The sequence below is a fragment of the Barbus barbus genome (assembly GCF_936440315.1).
Source record: "Barbus barbus genome assembly, chromosome: 14".
In the NCBI taxonomy this organism is placed as follows: domain Eukaryota; kingdom Metazoa; phylum Chordata; class Actinopteri; order Cypriniformes; family Cyprinidae; genus Barbus; species Barbus barbus.
In genome coordinates, this window is record NC_136742.1 from 2,530,420 (window position 1) to 2,557,848 (window position 27,429).

Genomic DNA, 27,429 nt, shown 5'->3' on the forward strand with positions numbered 1-27,429 from the left:
CTGTTGCATTCTCAATATTTAGTCATTTGGCCTCAGATACATAAGTACATTTGTATTAACAAGCAGGTTGTTCTTTACCACGGCAACCGTTTGCGTGTCCACGTTGAAAATCGAATCTCATGTAAAAATGAACTCTACACAACAGGCGGAAGAATGCCGATAGCTATACATTATTTAAGGTATCTCTACTCGTTACGACATTGATATTTGAATTGTTGTAGTCATGTAAGCTTAATTCATAACGCTATCAGTGTTGTGAGCCTGAGCGCTGCTCTAAACTGCTACACCTTTGTTACGACAATATCACGTTATTAACACTTTTTTTTTTTTTTTAAATTTAATCCTTTGTGGATCCTCCTGATTCGTTTGTTCGTCTTTCTCCATGTTTCTTTGACAACGCGTGCTGTTTGTGAGTTAACCACGCCCACTCATTAGCATTTCGCAGTATACACGAAATAAAAAAACTCTGTTACGGCAGACATTTTATTTCGCTGTAATGAAATATACCGTCATACCGCTCAGCCCTACATGCATGTTTGTGCAATTTTTGCTTAGTGGTTTGCCGTGGGATTTTTTTACTCATCAAAACTGTGCCATGGCTAAAAAAGGTTGTTAAACACTGCTGTAAATTAAGGCTGCAACTAACGATTATTTTGATAATCGATTAGCTGGCAGATTATTTTTTTGATTAATCAGATAAAACAAAATTTATTTTCTTTTTTTACATTTTATTGACAAAAAAAACTCACATTCTGCCCAATGTCCTTCAAACAAACGTGCCAACTGAATGCTATGAAAACAGTGCTTAACAATTTATTAGACCACCTGTCATAATAAGAAAACACATATTTTAGAAATCTGTCAAAAAATTTTAATATAAAAATGTTATTTATTGGGAAAATAACAAACAACTAAATAGTATTTATTCACATAATAATAAAAAATGGCCTCCTATGTCTTTCATAACAGCTTGCATTCTTGCTGATCTTGTTTATGTACTTTTTGACAGTAATTGTGTATCTGAAAAAAAACACACTATAAAGCGCTTTACTTTTTTCCTGCTTTTCTTTCTTAGATAACAGCAATAATAATTATATTATAGCAATAGAAATAGCCTACTGTTACTAAAGAGCTTATGCATATTGAAGGACTAACCACTACAGAAAGCTAAAAAAAATGATTTTGGTAATCACCAATACTGTTAGTTTAGAGCAGCAGCACAAACCTTACATAATTTGTATATATTATATTTCAAACGGTACGATATCATAATTTTGCTCAGTTCGGTATTTCATATGCTGCTGTTGCGAAGTGCACCTGTAGGTGGTGTGCTTCCCAAATTGCTGTGCAACCGGTAAATGCGACAACAAAACAACGAGATGGGTCAAACAGAAGAAACTCTCATAAGAGACAACGCACCCGAAATTAATAAAGAGAACAGTAGAAGTGAAATATGGCATTGCTGTGTATACAAAACGGATGACAAAGGTGAACGAACTGCACCTGTATGCAAGCGTTGCTATAAACCACAGGAGGCAACACAAACATTTCTAAGCATTTGTCGCTTGCTCAACCTGATCTTTTAAGAGAATTAAGAGATCGACAGGTAAGTGCATCATTCATAAATTCAGATTTAATTGTAACTTTTATTAACAACTGATCAGCACACATACAGATGTGATACAGTAGTCCAAGCGCAAATGTGCATGTGTGACACGCTAGAACCAGTGAAGTTTTGTTCACGTAATATATGCACTTGCATTTCATACAATCGAATATTAATTGAATTTGAATTAAGCATGACTTTTGCTATATTCATTTTAGTATAAGTAATATGAAGGGAATGTTTCTACCGCGCTGCCGACCGCTAATATGAAGCACCCGAGCAAGAGTGAGATTTATATTTAATGCTTTTTCTTTGGCTATCTGAGTCTGAAATCTGAAAACAATCTGAGAGAGAAATAATAACGTGATTTTGAACATTACTTTGACTGTTAGAATAACACTTTACAATAAAGCAACATTTGTTGCATTAATTGCGTTATTTCAGTTGTATTTTTTTCTTCAAACTCAGTCAAAATGTAACCTACAGTGGTGTGAAAAAGTGTTGGCCCCCTTCCTGATTTTTTTTGCATGTTTGTCACACTTTAATGTTTCAGATCATCAAACAAATTTAAATATTAATCAAAGATAACACAAGTAAACACAACATGCAGTGTTTGAATGAAGTTTTTTATTATGAAGGGAAAACAAAATCCAAACCCACATGGTCCTGTGTGAAAAAGTGCTTGCTCTCTAAACTTAATAACTGGTTGGACCACCCTTAGCAGCAACAACTGCAATCAAGCGTTTGCGATAACTTGCAATGAGTCTGTTACAGCGCTGTGGAGGAAGTTTGGCCCACTCATCTTGGCAGAATTGTTGTAATTCAGCCACATTGGAAGGTTTTCGAGCATGAACCGCCTTTTTAAGGTCATGCCACAGCATCTCAATAGGATTCAGGTCAGGACTTTGACTAGGCCACTCCAAAGTCTTCATTTTGTTTTTCTTCAGCCATTCAGAGGTGGATTTGCCGGTGTGTTTTGGATCATTGTCCTGCTGCAGAACCCAAGTTCGCTTCAGCTTGAGGTCACGAACAGATGGCCGGACATTGTCCTTCAGGATTTTTTGGTAGACAGATTCATGGTTCCATTTAATCACAGCAAGTCTTCCAGGCCCTGAAGCAGCAAAACAGCCCCAGACCATCACACTACCACCACCATATTTTACTGTTGGTATGATGTTCTTTTTCTGAAATGCTGTGTTACTTTTACGGCAGATGTAATGGTACACACACCTTCCAAAAAGTTCAACTTTTGTCTCGTCAGTCCACAGAGTATTTTCCCAAAAGTCTTGGGGATCATCAAGATGTTTTCTGGCAAAACTGAGACGAGCCTTTGTTCTTTTTGCTCAGCAGTGGTTTTCGTCTTGGAACTCTGCCATGCAGGCCATTTTTGCCCCGTCTCTTTCTTATGGTGGAGTCATGAACACTGACCTTAACTGAGGCAAGTGAGGCCTGCAGTTCTTTAGACGTTGTCGTGGGGTCTTTTGTGACCTCTTGGATGAGTCGTCGCTGCGCTCTTGGGGTAATTTTGGTCGGCCGGCCACTCCTGGGAAGGTTCACCACTGTTCCATGTTTTCTCCATTTGTGGATAATGGCTCTCACTGTGGTTCGCTGGAGTCCCAAAGCTTTAGAAATGGCTTTATAACCTTTTCCAGACTGATAGATCTCAATTACTAAACACTCAATTAAACACTTTTTCACACAGGGCCATGTGGGTTTGGATTTTGTTTTCCCTTCATAAAAAAAACCCTTCATTCAAAAACTGCATGTTTGTTTACTTGTGTTATCTTTGATTAATATTTAAATTTGTTTGATCTGAAACATTAAAGTGTGACAAACATGCAAAAACATAAAAAATCAGGAAGGGGGCCAACACTTTTTCACACCACTATGTTCTCTGTAGGTTTTTTGTTACAGTTTGATACAAAGGTATTAAGATATGAATTTGTTTATATTATTATTATTTTAATAAAATTGTTTTCAATTGACATCATTTGAGGCTGGTTATTTGTAACCTATGGTATCGATTTACAGGTGCTGATATATTTCAAATGTTTATTTCCTTTCATTTTGATGATTATAACTGACAACTAATGAAAGTCCCAAATTCAGTATCTCAGAAAATTAGAACATTGTGAAAATGTTCAATATTGAAGACACCTAGTGCCCCACTCTAATCAGCTAATTAACTCAAAACACCTGCAAAAGCCTTTAAATGGTCTCTCAGTCTAGTTCTGTAGGCTACACAATCATGGGGAAGACTGCTGAATTGACAGTTGTCCAAAAGACCACCATTGACACCTTGCACAAGGAGGGCAAGACACAAAAGGTCATTGCTAAAGAGGCTGGCTGTTCACAGAGCTCTGTGTCCAAGCACATTAATAGAGAGGCGAAGGGAAGGACAAGATGTGGTAGAAAAAAGTGTACAAGCAATAGGGATAACCGCACCCTGGAGAGGATTGTGAAACAACACCCATTCAAAAATGTGGGGGAGATTCACAAAGAGTGGACTGCAGCTGGAGTCAGTGCTTCAAGAACCACCACACACAGACTTATGCAAGACATGGGTTTCAGCTGTCGCATTCCTTGTGTCAAGCCACTCTTGAACAAGAGACAGCGTCAGAAGCGTCTTGACTGGACTGCTGCTGAGTGGTCCAAAGTTATGTTCTCTGATGAAAGTAAATTTTGCATTTCCTTTGGAAATCAAGGTCCCAGAGTCTGGAGGAAGAGAGGAGAGGCACATAATCCACGTTGCTTGAGGTCCAGTGTAAAGTTTCCACAGTCATTGATGGTTTGGGGTGCCATGTCATCTGCTGGTAGGGCTGGGTATCGAGTTCGATACTTTTTAGGCACCGACCGAATTGCCTCGATACCACCGAGTATTGAAAAACGTCTTGTCGTTCGGTACCAAATTTCGATACCTAAGGGGTTAATCTCATCACCGTCAGTGAGCCAATAATCCTGCAGCACTAGGTGTGTTTGACTAGAAGCGGCACGGCGCTGATAGATCAGTGTTTGACATCCGCGAGAGCGTTTTGAAAGCGCACGGAGCAGTCTGCTCTCTATATCGCGCTGTTTGTTTATTATACACAGACTGAAGCTCGCGTGACGCTCGCGGTGATTTCAGCGTCTGCCGCCTCACTAAATGAGGACATAAACACATGAACAACATCTCCAGAACTGCTGTGAGAGTCAATTAATGAGCATTTTACCGTTTGATTCGAGTAAAACTAGCGTCATATCATATACACACAGAACTGTAAAGGTATTCCCGGAAACCCGTCAAAATAAAAGTTCGGTTTAAATTGGAAGACACTGCGGCAGAAATATATTAATATTGTTCAGCAGACAGTACATACTGCTACTACTAGGCTACTATTAAAATTATTAAAACTTTATTTATTTTTTAGTAATGATCACACAACAGTTATTCAATTTTTTTATTTTAATAGTAAACCCCCTTTGTTTGCCAAAATAAATAAACTTTGATTTTCAATAATTTAAAGAAATTAAATTAATGTTTTATGTCTTCATTTGAAAACCAGATACAGAACACAGAATTTCTGAGGAAAAATAAAACATTTCATTAGGCTATTTTAAGAATAAATTTAAATAAACTAAGTTGTTTTTATGCATTCAAATAATTAGACATACTACACCAGAATTTAATAACAATAAAACATATGGTGAAAGAAAATAAAACACCCACTTATGAAAGTGGATGAAGATTTTAAATTTCTTGAAGTCTTTAACAACCTAGAAATGATGATGTGTTTTAAAATGAACACGCACTAATGTAAACGTAGCCTAACAGATGTGTAAACTGAAAACTATTTGAACTTTATTAAAATTATTTATTTATTGTGTTGGATATATTTTGTTTCTTTGTGCAGTGGCTCAGGAGATGAGGCTTTGAGTCTGTATAAATATCAACATTAAAAAATAGTTTTTTGAGATAATGTAATCTTATTAAAACTGATTTCATAAAACTGGTATCGAAAAAAGTATCGTTCAGGAACCGGTATCGAACTCAAGGTATCGGTATCAAAAATTTTTGAACGATACCCAGCCCTATCTGCTGGTGTTGGTCCATTGTGTTTTCTGAGGTCCATACTTTTCAGTTGGCCAACATTTCTAAAAATATATTTTTTTGCATTGGTCTTAATTGATATTCTAATTTTCTGAGATACTGAATTTGGGACTTTCATTAGTTGTCAGTTATAATCGTCAAAATTAAAGGAAATAAACATTTGAAATATATCAGTCTGTGTGTAATGAATGAATCTAATATACAAGTTTCTCTTTTTGAATGGTATTACTGAAATAAATCAACTTTTTCATGATATTCTAATTTTATGACCAGCACCTGTAGTATCGATACTGAGGTATTACATTCTGGTATCGTACCGAAGCCAAAATTATGGTATCGAGCCATCCCTACATCTAAGCCTCATTAAATGTCTGTAAATATACCTACAAGCCACTTCTTCTGCGCCACCTCTGTAGTACAAATACATTTTTTGTAATGCCTATTTCATTTGATTGGTAACTTATTATTATTATTATTATACTTCTTATTTTACTTGTTTTTATTTAGTTGTTTTAATTAGAAATTTTAAAAAAGCTTAATTTTTTTTTATTTTTTTGAACATATGATATACTATTAATAAAGTTAGAAAAATGGCATTACAAAGGCATTAACAAAATTCCCTGTAAATCACTTTAAGGAGTCAAATATCACCTCACAACGGAAAGGATAGTTTTTTTAATCAGAATTTTTGATTGATTAGATGGTGCTCCTGAAATTCTTGACTGTGCTCCTACATTTTTTAAAGAAACAAAGAAAAATAAGTGTAGAACCCTGTAATACAGTATTTATTACACATGTGGTTCTGCTCACATGATTTACTACGCTGAGATGCCTAGTATTGTGTAGCTTTGCTCTGGCTGATTAGAGAGCATGCATTGATATCAGCTCTACCTGTGGTTGGTCGGCGCTGACCGAGGCGGCGCTGTCAGCGGGTTTGTCAGGCTGGTCTGTCTGCTGCTGGACTTCAGGAACCTTCTCCGGTTCCTTCTTCACATCTGTCTCTGATCCCACCTCTGTCGTCATCACGCCCAGCACACTAACAGACACACAAACAACATGCCAGTCTTTAAAGAGTTCATCATCTCAGATAAAACCTGCGGGAAACACACGCAGACTCAACTAAGAACAGTCACTTACAGGTAGTGCCCGTACATGGTAACTAATTAGATACTTTACTGTACTTACTAATGTATATTTAGTATAGCTGTGTTTCTTATTTGTTACCATGTACATACACTTCATGTACCTTGTGTTACCACTCATTTGCCTGTAGGTACAAAATATTTACCATGTATGCACCAGGGAAGTACTATACTGTAAAATAAAGTGCTACCGATTTGATAAAACAACAAGGGACTCATGAACAACTATCACTAAACGAACAAACACAGCTGTGGATCGTTCAGGGAACAACACAGTATTAAGAATCAAGGGGATGTAAACTTTTAAACAGGGTAATTTTTATAAATTCAACTATTATTTTCTCTTGTGGAGTATATGTAAACATCTTTTATGTGAAATATCTTATTCAGGTCAGTACTAAATAAACAATAACATGCATTTTCTATGATCCCTCTTATTTTGGTCAAATAATGAACATTTTTGCAGATTCTGCAAGGTATACCCAGACTTCCCAGACTTTTGAATGATGTAGAAAATGAAGTAGTAACACTTTATAATAATGCTGCATTTGTTAACATTAGTTAACTACATTAGTAAACATGAACTATCAAAAATTAACTCTTAATCATTTATTAATCTTAGTTAATGTTAATTCATCATTTACCAATACATACAACCGTGAATGTAAACTAATGATGAAGACAAACAAGAAAAACATACCAGCTAATGCTGAAGAATCTCCATGTTAGAAACAGATGTTTATTTCCAGATCCCCGATGTGTGATTGTTATGATTGTTAGAATGCATATATCTGATATAGCTGTATTTTCTATTGGATATGACAGCAAATGTGTCTGTATGAGCAGGGCCCTATGATTTCCATAATACACGAAAGGAATCCGGTCCAGAATCCAGAATGGAATTCACAATACAGCATGGAATGTCATGGAGTCTGGCATGACGATATGGACTAGTGTCTGCGAATATTAAAGCTCAAATACACTGCTATTGAATATGAAGTCCAGCTGTCCTGAGTGTCTCTGTGTGAATGAGGGCTGCAGCTTCATATACGGTGACTTAAAGAAATAATCACACAAATATTACTGTTGTACTGTAGAATATACACTTTTCACATCTGTTTTAATTTAAACAGTAAATTTGTTGTGCAGCATTTTGTTTGAAAAAAGGACTCTTATTATAAAAATGTTGTTAATCTGCTACAGTTTTATGAAATCAATGGATGAGATACATTTTTGACTAAATTTAAGTACACCATTATATGGAATCTAGAAAATTAAAATGGAAAAGATTTTGGGAAATTTTGGAAAATAAAACAGATTTTTGTTTGATTTAACCATTAAAATGAAATACAGAAAAAAAAAAAAAAAAACATTTTGAAAGAAAGTTATTAATTTAATATTTTCATAGAGCCATATATGAGTGCTGAGGAAAGGTTAGCTACATGTTTCTACAGGCACAGCAACTTAAAAAAAGTCTATTCTTTCTGAGAGCAGACAGTGTGTGAAAAAGTCATGAAAATAATGTGCTATTATGTGGTAACAAAAAATCATATCCATCATGAATGAAAAGCATCAAAACACTCTATCATGTTGTGAGTCAGCCATCAAACCCCACTATGAGCAAACACACAGTACTGAATGCGTGTGTGTGTGTCTGAGCTCCACTGACACACAACACAAGCTGAACAAACACACTCAATGCAGCGCTCATGAGACGACCCACGATGCACTGCAGGAACATCAGCAGCAGCTGACAGACCAATCAGCCGCCGGCTCGATGACATCAGCAGCAGCAAATTGGTCAATAACTCACATCCTCTATGTTCAAAGCACGACACAGAAATCTGCAGGTCAGTGTGTGAAAACATCTGCAGATCCCGTCCTGGGCCGCTGACCCAACACTAATGTCAGTGCAGGCCTGAGTCAGGATCTACACCAGAACCAATGTTACACAGATGAAAACACAGTCCTAGATCACATGGCATTGTGTTTATGAAGTTTTAGTTTTGGCATGTTGTTAAACAACACTCAGATCCATTGAACTTGCTGTACTTCAGTCCCTCACAGCCTCCTTTTCATTCCCGCCGAGAATGAAACACGGCACTCTCCTGAATAAGATCCGCTGCACGTGTTCTCAAATCAATCTCACACACACATACACATCTCAGGTTTATCAGGACGCTCATGAGCACAACGTTCCCTCAAGATGGGTTGAAAGGGAAGGGCTGGAGGAATTGTGGAAGTTTCTGAGAGCATACAGCTGTTACAACACAGAGCAGAGAGACATCCAGCTGACCCTCGGCCAGGGGAAAACCACTGACGCAAGCACTGCAAACACGCTGGGAGAGAGAAGACATGCGTGACATCATCATCATCAAACACACGTGACACGAGTGTGTGTGTGCGCATGTATGCTTTGACCCACAAGCTGCTTCTGCACAAACACTCCGATTGATCACTATCGGCCGATAATCGCTTTGGGATGCTTGATCGGCGGTCTCTAAAAAGGCCGATCTCAAAAAACTGATCTCAAGCTGATGACGCGTGTGCCAGAGGTTTGGCACGACATGCAGCGGCACCGTCTTAGTCTCTGTCCGGCGCAGGTGAAATAATTATAATGCTGAAGGTGAGGTACAATTCATATTTCTTCATTAAATCACATCGCATCTGCACTATAAGCGAGCTGCACGCTGTATAGCTTACACAGGAAATGTCACTTGCACAATCGAGGCAGTGTTGCATCATCACTAAAGTTTATAAACTGCTTTTCTTGTTAATTCTTAAGTGACGGTAACTAAATGCATTTGCAAAATATTTATATTTCAAATAAATACTGCTCTTTTGAACTTTCTATTCATCTGTGAATCCTGAAAACTGCATCAGAGTTTTCCACAAAAATATTGTGAAGCACAACTGTTTAACATTGATAATAATCAGAAATGTTTGCAAATCAGTATATTAGAATGATTTCTGAAGGATCGTGAGACACTGAAGACTGGAGTAATGATGCTGGAAATACAGCTGCGCATCACAGAAATCAATTATTTTAAACTGTAATCATAGTTCAGAATATTACTGATGTTACTGTATTTTGGATGGCTTGATGAGCAGAAGAGATCGGTGTGTTTCTGGGATTGATTTTTCCTTGTTTCTCAAAAATGTCGATAAATGTTTAATACAGCACAGAAAGCACTCATCGTTTGATGGTGTAACAGTCATGAACTCACTGCAGCAGCTGCTCCTCTGGTCAAGACTCAAGACAAACACACACATGATGGGTTTCAAGTCTACATGTGAGTGTCCAGCTGAGCTACAGCAGTCAAACACACTGATTCAGGGCCAGTTCTCATAATCATAACATCTGTTTCTTCCTGCTAATCCTGACACATAATAACATCACTGTATTACAGCGCATTTACCTCTTTCACTCAGAAACTCACTGCAGGACAGTGAAGCTGATTATTTACTAGCACAGAACATTCACTTCCTCTTAGCACCTCCGCTGACTTCCTGCTTCAGAAACCTCGTATAGACAAGGATCATCATCATCATTCATGAGTGAATCTAGAATGAGGACCATGACGGATGGATTGACTGTGTGTGTGTGTGTGTGTGTGTGTGTGTGTGTGTGTGACATGAGGACACAAATTTGTATAATGACTGTTTCCTGTAAGGGGTAGGTTTAGGTGTGGGGTGATAGAAAATACAGTTTGTACAGTATAAAAAGCATTACACCTATGGAGAGTCCCTACAAGGATAGCTGACCAGACGTGCATGTGTGTGTGTGTGTGTGTGTGTGTGTGTGTCCTAACACACTAATCCCCAAACTGCAATGCTTGCAGATGACAATCAACACAAGCTGTCAAAACTAATCAGGATCCAGAGCCACACAAAACCACCCGTCTGTCAGTCAATCTCAAACATGCCACATGAGAGCATTGAGGTTGATATTTCTGAGAGCATTAACAGCAGAAAAGGGGTGATATAAGCAATATAATTTTAGATCACGATACAATTTATGCTTATATACCGATGAGAAGCTCTGGTCATTTTTACTCCATATGCATTAATCTATCAGCAGAAATAAATGCGACAGCAGCGGTCAGTGCATGTGTGATGAGTCTGTATGTTCTGTGTGAATGAACGAGGGCTGGAGTTTCATCTGCTACACAAACTCAAACACACGTGATGCTCGTCTCACTGCATGAGGACATCAACTTCATCTCCAGAGCAGCTCTGAGAGTCACCTCAGCAGAGCTACACGGTTTACTTTGAGAAAAACTACTGTCAAATACACACTGAAACTAGAAGATCTTCACGGCAACCTGTTCAAACTGAAGAAATTATGACAGAAATACATTACTACCGTATACTAAAATATCCTTCTCTAAGTAATAATAATAATAATCTATTTTAAATATAATAAAACCAATATTCTTCTTCATTCATATTTTAATTTAGTGAAAGTGAAGTGATGTGTGGCCAAGTATGGTGAATTTGTGCTCTGCATTCAAAGACTATAGAAATACAAAGACGGTTCACTCCTATACTTATGAATGGGAGAATGTGCAATATGGCGGGATAGTCCCCCCTTCTAAATGAAAGAGGCGATCATTGATCGGTAAAGTGAATGCATCACTGCAGCAGCCGTTAGAAGCTCCGTTTCCCTTAGAAACCTGAGGCTGGACCAGCTGATGCGCACAAGCATGTTGGAGCTGCGCATGCACACTGGCTGGTCTAGCCTGAAAAATACGCTTTTTAAACGCTATTTGAGCATAAGAAACAACATTCATGGGGCAGTTCATTTCAGATTTTGTTGCCGATTTGAAATATGTAATTAAATCGCGAGTTCAGCGAGCTGTTTTTGAGATTTCAGGATTCCCCCATTCATTTAGATAGGACTTGGTCTTGTTTGAGCTGCCCGGGGGCGTTGCAAATATGGCGGCCGAGTGAACAGACTTTCCTTGAAAGGGACTTTTGTCTGTATTTAACCCATCCAAGTGCGCACACACACCGTGAACACACAGGTTCGGTGCCTTGCTCAAGGGTCTCTCCTCAGTATTGAGGGTGGGGTGGAAGAGCGCGCTGGTTATTTCACTCCCACCGACAATCCCTGCCGGACCGGAGACTCGAACCCACGACCTTCAGGTTACAAGTCCAACTCTCTGTACATTAGGCTACGACTTCCCCAAATTCACAGTTTTGTCATAAATTATGTTTTATGTTTTAAATGTGTTATTAATTAATATATCATGAAAAAAATCAATTAAATAAATCAATAAAATGGAAAACACTGAATGTGGGAAATTAAAAGGTATCTTACCCAGTGGAGTTTAACTGTGAACAAACACATTTACATTCATTCTCAAGGTCTAATAAACATGTGAAAAGCATTTCCTTCCCTGTTAATGGTGATATAGATATGGAAAAAACTAATGTTTTATAATAATATGTTTGGCCATATAACCCAGCCCTCTTCTAATGGTCATCAGTGTGTGTGTGTGATCTGTGCAGGCGTCCTGCTTTGGCATCACAGGTCTGAATGACATCCAAAGCACTGGATCTCATATCTGTGTGTGACTAAAGCTCTGAAAGCAAACATTTCTCATGATAAGCACACAACAGCAGCGCTGCCTCGGTCTCTGCATGTGAGCAAACACACATTAAGCCGCGGTCACACTAGACTTTGAGCATGCAAAATCAAATCGTTGTGATATGACATCACGCTGTACAGCGTCTATTTAAAACATTAAATTTAACACATAACAAATGATAATACATCTAAAATGTAAAAACATACAATCTACTTTTAAATTTATGTTCTTTTAATTCAGATAGGAGGTCATGATGTGACGTATCGATCTACCGTTGGTCACACGGAATCACGTGCATCATTCGCAGAACACAGTTCACCCAATTTGAACTTTGCTATGCAGCGAAATGCAAAATATCTTCGCATGGGCTAGCGTTTCCAGGCTGACGCATTTGCGTGTGTATGAATGGAAGTCAATGGAATGAGCGCTGCTGGTTGAGACTCACCGTCAGGATGACTTCATGATTACTGTAATATTTAAAATATTACTAAAGCCTTGACATCGTTTTTATTGTATTTTTTGTCATTGGTTGACATTAAAAAAAATGTTCTCTATAAACAATTGTTGATGCATTAGAGAACTTTTATCTGTTTGAATGGTCACAAGATACAAATTGAAGGATTCAAACTTCTTTTGTCTTAATTTCCAGTCACTAAAATTAGGACTTAATACTGTATGAAGATTCATTAGGACCTGATATCTGAGTCTGGACTTCAGATGAGTTTGAAAGAACCTGCACAATGTTGACTGTCATAATCATACATCCACACATCATGCGGCCAAAAAACATTATGAAAATGCAAAGAACAATACTTTCACCTTCCAAGTACCTCGGAGCATCATGTAGTAATAATGCAAACAGCGTTAAGAGCAGCACACTCGTCTGCTGGTTGATTGACTGCTCTTAGACAGACGCAGCGAGAGCTCGTGTCAGCTCCACCGCCGCTCATCCACAGGAAATGTGGATCAGAAAGACTCCAGCAGTTTCATTTCCAACACACTGAACCGCTCTCATCTGAATCTGACGACGAGACGGCCCATGAAACATGACACAGGCTCTTCAGAACCATAAAACTACATTCACTACACTGCAACTGAGTTACATGTGTCGCATGACTATTAGTGCTTTTGAATTTCACAAGTGGCACTTTATTGGTCAGCTGGTTTCCAGTTTTGTGGCGAGCTCCGCCCACAGCGAAACCTCACTGGTCCAAAACCTGTTAAACACTCAACCAGCAGCGTTTTTACGGTCAGACAGTTGATCTGCTGCTCCGCTCACTTCATCACACCAAATCTGAGACTTGTGACGGCAATAAAGAAAGAAGTGATTAAAGTCACCTGACAGCAGAGAGACAGAGACAGATCCTCTGCCTGTCACACACAACACTCACAACTACACTACACACTGAAAAACACAAAAACATGTCCATCAAGCTTTGCGTTATGACACTTTCTGATGAATTTGTTCAACCAATGAACTATACTGAGCTATTATTTATGATTACATTAAAAACACAAGTTGTTCCAACTAATTGAAAGGTTAAATAATTGTCAGCAGCTGGCATATCACATGCTAAATACAGCTTAACATGTAGCATATGAATTTGATTAACTTCTTAGATGTAATAAATAGGTGTGGGCGCTATACCGGTATTATGTTGTGCCACGATATGGATTTTGCTATACCGTGAATACGGTTACATATTCATGGATTTCATTGGATAGACAGACCAAAGATTTTGTTACTGCGTCATCAGAGAAAGAGAGCGACGCTCCGCTTGATCGGACATAAATCAGGACCGGATAGTTTTTGCTCCAAACACACGATCAGCTTTTCGGAACTGCACACAAACTGGATTACAATCATTTCCCAAAATGTAATTTGTGTAGTAATATTACTAAGTCTGTAAACGGCCGATAACACAGGACAGTAGGGCTGCACAATTAATCGAATTTCTAATCGCGATTACGATTATGGATGCCACGATTGCATAATCGTTCAAAGCCACGATTACAAAAATAAACAAGCAATTAAAAATGGCCACTTGCATTATTCTGTGTTCTTAAGAGGTGTTTGCAGCGAAGGGTGTAACAAACTCAAACACCCTGGATAAAAGACATTGTCTAACTGATAGTCGTTGTCACTCTGTTGTGCGTGATAGAGATGTTAAACGGCAAACGTGTCAAAAGCGGTACTCGTTTGAACTGTGCACCACACTGACCTTTTATCCGCTCGCCTCAAAAGAAAACAGCGCAGTGCGAGCTTAGAGAGGATGCGTTTAATACAGTGATTACACGCGCAAAACAACGCTGTGAAATCCAGTAAGAAGCACTCGAGTTCAGCTCAGAGTTCTCCAGAGCAAATCACGTCTCTTTAATTTAAACTAGTTTAAAGCCAAATAAATGGGAGCTGTTATTCTCATCAACACTGATGCAGAAACAGTGCAACAATGATCCAGTTAGAAGACATTTCAATCCACAAATCACCCACATTTACCATAGTTTTACTGTAGTAACACTAACAGCAACATTGGTACAGTGGCAGAAAAGTAGGATATTCATATTGAGTATTATTAAATAATTCATATACTAAATATGTTAAAGAAGTATGGAATATAATTACATTATTGTGTTAATTATTCTATCAGTTGATGTGGATTTGTAATTGACAATGTCTTTAGGCTACTGTTTTTCAATGCACACACCATGGAAACCATATAGTTAGTCTACTTTTTGGTTATGTATAAAAGATGAGGCTGTTACAGTTTTCACAATGGTACTGTCAAATATACATCTACCGCCCGCCGATTCAAATAAGTGTTACACCATACTGCTGCTGCTGCTGTTGTTCTTTCAATAAGCACATTTAAATGGTATACAATAAATGAAATGCCAAAAGAACATACAATAATAAACCTGTTTTTATCAAATCATGACACCACATAAAATATAAAAACGTGTAATCATGTATCCAGTTTAATAAAAAGACCTAGATACACCATCGTTGTTTACCGCATACGCACGAGCGTCGCGACACGTTTACGAGGGGTGTAACAATTCATCAATATGGGTCGATACATCGATACGATGTCTGACGATACAATACATCGATATCTGTCGTATAAACAGGCACCTTTATTTTAGCACTGTCCACATTTTCACATAATGTCCGTCTATGCATTACCGCCAGGGCTGGGTATCGATTCAGATGTCCCGATTCGATTCGGTTCTCGGGTTTTTTTATTACATTCAGTGAATATAGTTTTAATACAAAAGCTATTGATATTTCTAAGAAATGAACAGTAAACATCAGTTTACAAATGGTGAATTAACAAAAAGAAATGAAGCACCACAGGCCTGTATTTTAAACCTCTCTTAAACAATAATAGGGCCCTATAAAATGTTCTTCTTCATTTTTCTGGTAATCAGATGAAGGGATAAAACATTCATTTAATTTATCCTAATCAAATGAAAATTAAACCCTTTTATTTTTTGGTAAACAAAGTGCTGCACAACAGAGATTTACTGTTAAAATTAAAAAGAAAACAAAAGGGATTATTCCTTTAAAAATAAAGATTTATTAATATTTATTAGTAGTAGTAGCATTGAGTCTTATATTCTGACCGTTTCTTAATGTTAAACTAAACTAAGCGCGCACACACACACACAGACAACCGTGTCTACACCCCGCAAATACTAAATTAAGCTCTCTTCCGCTTTTTTTGTGCATGGATGAATGAATACAGACAAAATTATATCAAAACGCGTGTTTTGACGAATAACCTAGTAAACAGAGTCAGTTAGACATGTCTCTTAATGTAACATTTGAGAAAGAAAAGGCATGTGTATCAGTATATTAAATCCGTGCTTCGTTCTTAAAGTGAAAGCCAACTAATAATAAATCTAATGCTGTCAAAGAAAAACACAAGAGCTCACTGCTCCTGACTAAATAACCCTTGTATCATCAAAAATGATTCATCTATATTTCATTTATACAGTGAAGACAATGCAGTTATTTTACATTTGATTATTATATTTCTGTAGCGTACCTGAAAGTTTATTTTAGACTGAGCTGAAAACCCTGAAAAGCACTGTTTATTGAACTTGTGTCTTTCTTCTATTGTATTTATTTTCTGCTATTTTATGTAATTTGGTTATCTGTTATCTGTATTTTTAGCACCGAGCCGGTGAGCCCATAGTAGCAGCCAGAGTTGTTTTTCCAATTGTTTATTGTCTTTATTATTTATAAAATAAAATGAAAAAAAGGGTTTTTTTGTTGTTGTTGTTGTGAATGTCCCAGTTGAGGTACAGGATGTAAAAATTTCAGATAAATGTTCATGTTATATATATTTTGGTTGCATTTGTGAGTTAATAAAAATGTAGATTGTTGTTTAAAATGGGTATATAATATCATATCATAATATCGAAATATCGATCGATATACTCTGTATCGAATCCAATCGTAATCGTATCGTAGAATTTTTTGAGGTATCGCAAAAATCGTATCGCTGGGTATGAGAATCGATTTCGTATCTTATCGTGACGAACCATCCGATTTACACCCCTAATGTTTACATTAATCTACACCAGCGCGGGGGTGTTGGGATGTTCGAAAACAGTATGCCATCGCTCAGCCTTTTCAAACTTCTTTTTGCCCGCAAATGAAGAACGAAAACAAACTTCGTTTGAGGTATGTCTTCAGGGACAGATGCTTACACACTCATGAGGAAATAAACTCAGGCTGCAGGACACTGGAGAGAGGAATGTGAGCACATTAACTTATTCTGTGCTGTGAGTGTGTGTGTGTGCAACTCATTCATAACTACAACCACTAGTGTGTGTGTGTTCAAGGGAGTGTGTAAATCAGCTTACACAAGACTGCTAGTGACATTCACAAACTCCAGCACAAACCCTGACAGTATTCATGAGCTCATCCATCAGGATTTGACTGGATTATTAAAGCAGACTGTGATATTATTGGTTAATAGTCTCAGACCCGCCCACTCAGCCCTCATGATGTCAGCAGACAGGCTGATGAAAAACTGAAGAGGTTTTACAATAATGTGCACTGGTTAGTGAACTTCATGTTGACTTAAAAAAAAAAAATAAGCTAACTAGGACACCACTTATTTACTAGGGCTGCACTCACATTGTGATTTTTTTTTCTGCAATATATATTGCGATATGAAAAAAAAAAAAAAAAAAAAAAAAAAAAAAAAAAAAATCACCAGATGACTTGAACGGCTCCATTTGGAAAAAAAAATTATCAATGATTGAGATGATTTTGTAGGTGAATAAATCAGCATAGAAAATAAACAAATTACAAGCATAGATAAATATAATAGAAAAATTATACAAATGATATAAACAGTGCTTTATATTCTTCAGGTAAGTCTAACAGCATTCAGGTACAGAAATTGAACAATCAAATGTAAAACAACACAGCATAGTCTTCACTGTATAAATTAAATCTAATAAATCTGTGTTAAAGCTACAAAAGGGATTTTTCTCTATGGGTTTTGTAGGGCACCTTGGAGTGAGGACTTTGGAGTGAACAGGGCACATGCGAGCCATTATGTAGTCGTTTGGAATGCACTTGGTGAAGGGAGCGTAATTTCCTCATTATCTTCAGCTGGGATGTTCCCGTGACAACACAGCACAATGTCCTTCAGCAGATGTCGCTGTTTTAATGTCATAAATGTTTTTTTGTTTTTTATAATTGTTGTTAGCATAACTGTTGCAAATAAACACACATTTTGTATTTTAAAAGTTTTTTAAATATGCTATATAATATATTAAAAATAATATATATAAAACTTTTTAAAATGTAAAATATATTATATATTTTAGTATATTTTTTTATGCAGGTGTCCATCAGCGAATCTGCTGACGGACAACGTGCAGTGTTGTCACGGGAACATCCCAGCTGAAGATAATGAGGAAATTATGCTCCCTTCACTAAGTGCATCCCAAACGACTACATAATGGCTCGCATGTGCCCTGTTCACTCCAAAGTCCTCACTCCAAGGTGATAGGGATGATCACTTCCATTTGGAACTTGCCCGTGAACCGTTCGATACACGATACGCGTACCGCTACACCCCTAATACAAAACATAGCACATCCTGCGATATCGGTGCTGAAACAATATATCGTGCAGCCCTATTATTTACATACAAAAGCCTTAAAGATGCAGTACCTAATTTCTACACCATTAAGGAAACTGCAACAACAACAAAAAAAATTTGCATTTGTTGACTGCATCAGTTAATGTCTTGTGAAGCCAAAAGCTCTGTTTGTAAGAAACAAATCCATCATTACGATGTTTTTAACTAAAATACAGTATATTATTAAAATACAATAAAAGTCCATAATTCATAATTACGCTTCCTCAGTGAAAAGGTGTTCTGGTCTGAATCAGGAGAGAAGTCTGCACAGATCAAGCAGTGTTTACAAGCTAAACCAGTCCAAAACAGCTCTAAACAAATATGAGGCTGGATTTTGATGTGAGAGACAACAGGAGATGGACTTTTTCACTGAAGGAAGCGTTATTATGGATTATGGACTCCAATTTTAGCCGGAAACAACAGTTTAAAAGCATCTTGATGGATTTGTTTCTTACAAACATGCAGCTTTTGTCTTCTCCAGATGTTAACTGATGGACTGGAGTGGTGTGGATTATTGTGTTGTTTTTATCAGCTGTTTGGACTCTCATTCTGACGGCACCCATTCACTGCAGAGCATCCATTGCTGAGACACTGATGCAGAGACACATTTCTACAAACCTGATGAACAAACAAACTCATCTACATCTCGGATGACCTGAGGGTGAATAAATCTTCAGCAAATTTTTATTTCTGGGTAAACTATTGATTTAAAGGATGTGCTGCTAATTCCTTGGAGTCAGACACGTTCAGAGGTCTGGTGGAGTCCACACCTCAATGCTTCAGAGCGATTTCGGCAGCACGTTATGATGCAAACGCTTGTAATGTTGTGGCTGATCAGTATACAGTGCGTCATTTGCCTGTTGCCACACAACTTGACATTCACATTCAGCAGGTTAAATGAGCCTCTCTTTAAACATCAGCCATTTCTGACTTTAAGGTCAGTGTTTGACAGTTCAGAGACAAACGGTTTCTCATCTCTTTCGTATTTTATTCCCCCATTTGCTGCCGGGGCTCAGGGTTGCTATGGAGACGTGCAGTTCCTGGTTACGCATGCAGTTTGTGTCATGTCAACTCAGCAGCAATAAAGAAGGTCAAAGCGAGAGGGAAGCACTGAACACACAGAGGACAGCACGAACACACACACACAGAATCCGCGCGATCGCACCCGCTGGGCTGGAACAAATTGCCCTCATTTAAGAGTTTTAAATAAACTGGAAACATCCCTGAATACACTCCACTCCAGCAAGTAATGAATTATTCATGACGCGTTTAAGCAAGAGCATTTGTGGAGCGAGTGTCCTGCGACCTCTGCACGACACACACCTGCACATCTCTCTGTGTGTGTGTGTGTGTGTGTGTTTGTGAGCGTCTCACCAGCACATTATTACACAGAGAAACAGTGTGTTTCACGATCTCTCATCAAACACCTCCTGCAGCTCCAACATGCTGCCATCAGGAGAATCACTGCATCATATCAAACATTTGCAGAGAAGATCATTGAGATTCTGCAGAAAACCTGAGAGAAAGTTCAAGATATTAATTATTAGGGGTGTAAGAATATATCGATACACGTATCGCGATATTTTGTTTGCTGATACTGTATCAATTCTCCAAAATGGAATATCGATATAAAAAAAAATTATAAATAAATAAAATCATACAAGATTCATGGCAGTTGTTTGGTTTTGAGTTCATATCCTGACCGCAAGATATCAGTCTTCATCTCTGAACTTAAACAGTGACAGGAAATACTAGCATCAGGGCACTCCACTAATGTTAATATATTTTGCTGGCAGTAATGGAGGATGAAAGAATTGTTCCAGTTCTCGTTTCGATGTACAAAGCTGAAGTGTGGCGCCATTTGGGCTTTTGTGGTATTGTCCGCCCTGGGACCACGGCGCGAGCGCAACCTCGGTTCTGCCGCTTGCCGCGTCCCGTGTTGAAGAGCCTTTGCGCGGGGTACGGCGGACAGTAGAGTCGCCATGCAGCTGCAGCTTTCTCTCGTAATTCGGGGGTGTTTTGTGCAGGTGGGGTGGTGCTCGCGTCGTGGTCTCGACGATTCCACGCGGAACATAAATACAAACTGAAAAACTTGTGAAATCCAAGTTGAAAAGTTCTGAGAATGTTTAGCATCTGTATTTATTTGATTGTTTTACACTTGTTTTGTTTTCTTTAGGAATCCTACAAGCACTTTATTTTTCATTGATATTAAGCAGATGTCATTTTTAGTTCAGATCAAATGTTATGGCATTGTATGTCACAATTGTAAAGTTATACTGTGAACCTTTAAAGTAGAGTCTATAAATATATATTTTTATCTTTTTATAAAATACATTTTATACATGCATTTAACTAAAGAATCGTGCAAGCACTTGAATATTTCCCCCTTTACTCGTACTGCACAAAAAGTGCTTCAGTAATGTTGAATGTTATAGGGACTGATTATTACTAATGCAGATCCCAGTGTGTTCTGCAGTGTGTTCTGGTTAAACTATTTTTATTTATTTATTTTTTGCTAAGGTTTGCATATGGTGGTGTGTTCTTGATGGCTAAAAAATATATATCCTGTTCCTAAAATAAGAAATATCCCAATATATCGCCTTGCTTACAGTATCGCAATATATCGTATCGCAACCCCTGTATCGTGATACGCATCGTATCGCCAGATTCTTGCCAATACACAGACCTATTAATTATATAATGTTACATGCAACGATTTTTTATACTGAATCTGATTTTACGATTTTGTTCTACTGTCAGAAAACCGCTCCGCTCCGTGTCTTCATTCTGCTGACAGCCCTAGATTTTAGATAGTAAGAAATAAAAATCTAATTTGTTTTTATAGGTTTACTGGACTAACATCAGGGTCAGAAATTAAGCGTTGCGTGAGTCAAGCTTGCATCAGCTAACTCTCAGCTGATCACATCTACCTATAGGGATACGACACCTATCGCGGCATTCCTATATAAGCGCTATTCAGTATTATTCAGCAGCTTGCTTGCTCGGGAGCAAATTACGTTAATCAAACTGTTGCAGCATGCTTCTAGGGATCAGCCTAGAACTACACGGGAGGACCTTGTCAATGACCTGAAGAGAGCTGGGACCACAGTCTCAATGGTTACCATTAGTAACACACTACACCGTCATGGATTAAAATCTTGCAGCGCGCGCAAGGTCCCCCTGCTCAAGCCAGCACATGTCCAGGCCCGTCTGAAGTTTGCCAAAGACCATCTGGATGATCCAGAGGAAGCATGGGAGAAGGTCATGTGGTCAGATGAGACCAAAGTAGAACTTTTTGGTATAAATTCCACTCGCCGTGTTTGGAGGAAGAAGAAGGATGAGTACGATCCCAAGAACACCATCCCAACCGTGAAGCATGGGAGTGGAAACATCATGCTTTGGGGGTGCTTTTCTGCAAAGGGGACAGGACGACTGCACCGTATTGAGGGGAGGATGGATGGGGCCATGTATTGCGAGATTTTGGGCAACAACATGACAATGACAATGACCCCAAACACACAGCAAGGGCAACTAAAGAGTGGCTCCGTAAGAAGCATTTCAAGGTCCTGGAGTGGCCTAGCCAGTCTCCAGACCTGAACCCAATAGAAAATCTATGGAGGGAGCTGAGACTCCGTGTTGCCCAGCAACAGCCCCAAAACCTGAAAGATCTGGAGAAGACCTGTATGGAGGAGTGGGCCAAAATCCCTGCTGCAGTGTGTGCAAACCTGCTCAAGAACTACAGGAAACGTCTGACCTCTGTAATTGTAAACAAATATTTCTGTACCAAATATTAATTTCTATTTTTCTATTCCATCAAATACAAATTAATTATTAAAAAAAAAATCATACAATGTGATTTTCTGGATTTTTTTTTTTATATATATATATTCTGTCTCTCACAGTTGAGGAGTACCTACGATGAAAATTACAGATCTCTCCATTCTTTGCAAGTGTGAAAACTGTAAATACATTTCAATTTCAGCAGGCAACTATTTTTACTGCTACAATATTATTCCAGCCACAACTAATCACAACAACGTATACAATTACAAATGATTAAATCGTCAGTTTGTTGTTTCACACACATGCACACAGATATTATTTCATACACGACAGTCATGAGATGTAAGAAATCTTCAGACGTGCTCATAACAACAAGACAATACTTTATTGAACCTTTTCTGATAAGAAGTGTGCGCTGCAAACGCGAGCATTCATGATGAAGGTTTCTGTCCAGTCCGCTCGTTTATATTATATATTTATTATATAATTATATATTTGTGTATTGAAAATATTTTGAATGACAATTACTGTGCGTTCACACCGCCACCGGCGAGAGCGTCAAAGTGGCCGGAAGTCATTCATTTTCAATGTGAGCCGGCGGCGAGCTCCGGCGAGTCTTGGACGGTGAGAGCGTCGAGGAGAGTTGAAGTCAGGTCAACTTTATGGTAATGAGCTATGACGCGGTTGGGCGGCAACCAATCGGAATGTAGAAGTCCTCCGCTTGAGAGGGTTCCAGAGAACGCAGTCCTGTAAACTTTGGTTCCGACCTCATTAGTTCCCAAGCATTTTCACGTTAGAACGCTTGTTTTTCAGCGTTTAGGCTACACTTCAACCAGGACAGTTTGGAATGTAGGCTGCGCACAAATTAATGTTAATGTTAATTAAAGACCTAGGCTAGTAAACGTCTCCTATAAACTGCATGTTGAAATTAGACTAACTTAGCACTTAACCACAAACACAAAAACACACCACAAATGGCTTTTATTGGTTTATTTCGTTAGCAAACATGTAACTATAATTAAGTTCTTTCCATTGATCAATTTCTTACTTTCACAATTAAAATATTTCATGTTTAACTTATACCCTACTTGTGGTCAGTCTGCACAAGATCAACCTGCTTGTTTCCTTTGCGGCTCCTTTAAATACAAGACCAAGCGCTCGATCGTCAGAGCGTCAACAAATCTTTCTACAGCGTCGCTGGCAGGGCGGCCAGAGCGAATTTTGACGCTCTCGCCGGCGGCGGTGTGATCGCACAGTTAGACTCCTTTCTGGTTTTCTATAAAAAAAGGGCTACCAGGGATTTTGAAATTTTGCGAGCCCTGTTACATGTTTGCTGCGTGTCCTCGTTGCTCAGATAGGGTTGACGTTTCTAAAGAATGCTTTCAGCACCTTGTTGAATCAATGCCACGTAGAATTAAGGCAGTTCTGAAGGCGAAAGGGGGTCAAACACAGTATTAGTATGGTGTTCCTAATAATCCTTTAGGTGAGTGTATATATATATATATATATATATATATATATATATATATATATATATATATATATATATATATATATATACTATTAACATGTTTTAAACTTGCTGCTGCTTGGGTGTATGCTTCCCCCTTTAGAGCATGGCGCTAGCAACGCCAAGGGTTCGATTCCCAGGGAAAGCAAGAGCTGATAAAAATGTAAAACTGTAACTTGAATGCAATGTAAGTCGCTTTGGTCTGCTAAATGCATAAATGTAAATGTCTTAAACTGCTGCTGCTAGGGGTGCATGCTTCCCCCTTTACGGTCAGCTAATTTGCTTAAGCAGCTCAAAGCAACACGCTTGCAGCTTGCTGCATGTCCTCGTTCCCCAGCTTGGGGCAAAGCTTTCTCCTTAATGCGATTAATAGCATGTTCGATACTTTATTTGGATAATATACAACATGCTATTGTATAAGACTGATGCTGTTAGGGGTGCATGCTTCCCCCTTTCATGACCACAGTTGCTAAGCAGCTCAAGCAACACGCTTGTTGCATGGCCTCGCTGGCTGAGCTTGGGGTGATGCTTCCCCCATAAATATGATTATTAAGCAGCACATCTTGTTCAGTACATGTGTTTGTTAGGCACGCTGTTGCTTTAAGTTTATTGGTTGTATCTTGACACGCTGGTAATATTAACATTAACCAGGTAATCTTACCACAGCTGAGGCATGGTTTTAAATCGATTGTTTTAAGCTGTCTGACATTAGGGTTGCTGCCTAAGGCTCAGCTAGTATTGGGAACGTTCATTAAACTTATCCGTCTATTTTCCACAAGCTGTGTTTAAGTCAGCGATATGCTGTTGCTTAAGATATAGTGCATTGGTAACATGCTCGATACTCAACGTGCAGTATGTAGATTTTATGCTAACAATTATCTGCATCTTTAATCTTTTTCAGGTACTGCATTAAAGGGGCTTGCTGCTCTTCTTAAGCTGCTAATAAAGAAGAGCACCCCTTCACTGCTACCCTTCTGGGCTGCTGCCCCAGTCTCTGTTATTCCAGAAGGACATGCTGCTTTCAGATTGCCATCAATTGTGGTTTGGAGGGTTCTGGCATATCATTTATGTTGGGGGGTTATTATTATTGCTGTCCTCCCTGCTCATTCATGACAGGCTGCATGGATGGGCAGGGAGTTTTTGCCCAGAACAGAACCATACAGCCAAACCAAACTGTATGCTAAGTGTCTATCATTGATGATAGTGGTCCAGATAGAAACAAACCTTTCCATTAATATTTAATATGCCATTAACATTTAAATCATTACACTTTAACCACAACAATTGTAACAGATGTAGTTCAGTTGTGCAGGGGCATTTTTTGCCCCCAATCTTGAATTTTTATTTATTTATTTTTATTTAATTATTTATTTTTTTGGCAGCATTTTTGCCCCAAGCCCCAGTTCATTTCTCACTTTGACTTACATTATTCCAACAGTGCATAGAAAAATGATGCAATGACAATTGCATTCAGACATTATTTTAATGCTTTTTGTATACTAATATTTTAATATTTTAAAACAAAATGTATTTTATTTTAAAGAAATGCTATGCTTTGTTTCTCTCTCTCTCTGTATAAATGGGCCTGGAAGCTGATATATAGCTGAAAGGGGATGATGATCACCATCACCACCATATTCGGGGTTCTGGGCAACAAAACAGGCTATTTCCAAATCACTGAAAATAAATTGGGTTTTCAGCAAAAAATAAATTCAATAGCCAGAACTTTACCTACATAAATTCCTCATGATTATCTTCTTTTTTTTCTGGAAATAAATCACATTAGAGGGGCTAAATATGCAGCAAATGCAGTTAAATGTGGTTTACATTCCAAACCCTAGTGAGACTGCCTTTATAGCCATCACTGCCAAAAAGGGAGAGAAAAAAAAAGTAAGCAATGACATTTTTCCCAGGACAGTGACCCGAAAATGGCAGTGCAATGAGCTCAGTGGAAAAAAAATCCATCCAATGTGACAGAGGAAACACAAGAAATGTTGTTCTGCGGGATTCAAAGCACAGAGCAGAATATGTGACCACACATTTCTCTTTAGTGTTTAGTGACACTTCTGTTGCTTTCGATGTTCAAGGACTTGTATTGTTGATATTTTACCCCCCTAAACTGCTTCACGTGGCTCTAGTGAAGAGTGAGGTTTACTTAGAGACTGCAGCCGACAGCTGGACTGATCTTGACATCTTGAGCTGATCAATGAGAGGAAGACCGATGTAAACACACACACACCCACACTAACTCCATCCATCATGACATCAGCGCTCGAGCTGCTCCAGCGTGAGATCAGTGGCCGAACACTTCCAGCTGTTTGGATGTAACTGGTATCTGACATGACATCATGGCATTCCCACCCATCTGAGGCGGACCTGAGGCCTGCGCTGGGACACACGTGGATCCACAGAGGACTAGACCATCATTCAAACACAAGAACACGAGCCAAAGGCGTGAGGAACAACATGAGTCCAGATACACACAGCTCAGATCAGTGCTGGGAAGACTGGCAGCGGAAACCATGTTTCGTGATCCGTGTTTTAAAGCAAGTCAAGTCAAAGTTTATTCATAAAGCACTTTTTAGAAACAACGAGTGTTTGCCAAAGTGCTGTACAAGCATGAATAATATCAATATCACAAATAGAATAACAAAGTAAAAAAATATTATGAAATATTATAGAATAACCTAAAATAAAATAGCAGCTCTCACACCGTGTTAAACGCCTGACTATAAGGCCCGGTTTCACAGACAGGTCTTAGACTAAGCCAGGTGTAAGGATTACAGAAACTCAGACACTTTGAACTCCTGAGATGGACAACACACACACACAGTGCATTAACATACAGACATCTGTCTCCACATCCCACTGAGAGAGAATACAAGAAAATGCCTCTCTCACATATGCATCAGTTCCTCTTCATCCCCTTCCTTCCCCCATCCTTCGCTCACTCAGAATGGTCGATAGCAGAAATGTAATGTTCTGCATTAATGCAAGTGTTATTTACAGTCATGTTTGGTATCATTTGAATTGTCTCAGGGCGACTGGTACAATGGTCTCATTCTTATAAGAAGTAAACTAAAAGGTAATACAAATCCTAAGAGTTCAGAGACATTTTGCATACTGTAGGGGGCGGATCAACACCTAGTGGTTTTCATGCAAATTACCTTCTGTCCCAAAAGGTGCCAACTCGACTTGATTAAATTGCAAATTACAATTGTTAATTCCTGTCTCCAGTTTGGGGGATGTTTATTCTGGTCTGAAGTACTTAAGGAAATTTGGCAAAAGGATCAGCGCGATTCTGTAACAGGAAGCCCGTAGTGTGGTATGTCTCAATGCTCACACTATGTATTTCTATAAAGTCAGGTTTGCATTCTTTACTCATAGATTTATATTTGAGAATTCGATGTTTTGTATTGATATGATTTGATCTCTTTGAATTGCTGTGGAATTGAGATAATACATACAGTATTTACCTGACTGAGAATAAATTGTTACATTTGACCTTATTCTGTTTTACTCTGTAATTATTGACTCTAG

General features: G+C 38.4%; 1 protein-coding gene across 12 annotated transcripts in view; it reads right to left on the reverse strand.

The window, feature by feature from the left end:
* The window catches only part of LOC306880535 (protein 4.1-like), a 113,278-nt gene that overhangs the window by 72,327 nt on the left and 13,522 nt on the right, over positions 1 to 27,429 (reverse strand). For all 12 annotated transcript variants that reach the window (XM_079434114.1, XM_079434108.1, XM_079434107.1 and 9 more), the window contains exon 2: positions 6,585 to 6,729. In XM_079434114.1, the coding sequence (XP_079290240.1) occupies positions 6,585 to 6,716 (132 nt within the window). In that variant the 5' untranslated portion in view covers positions 6,717 to 6,729. The remainder of the gene's footprint in view (positions 1 to 6,584; positions 6,730 to 27,429) is intronic.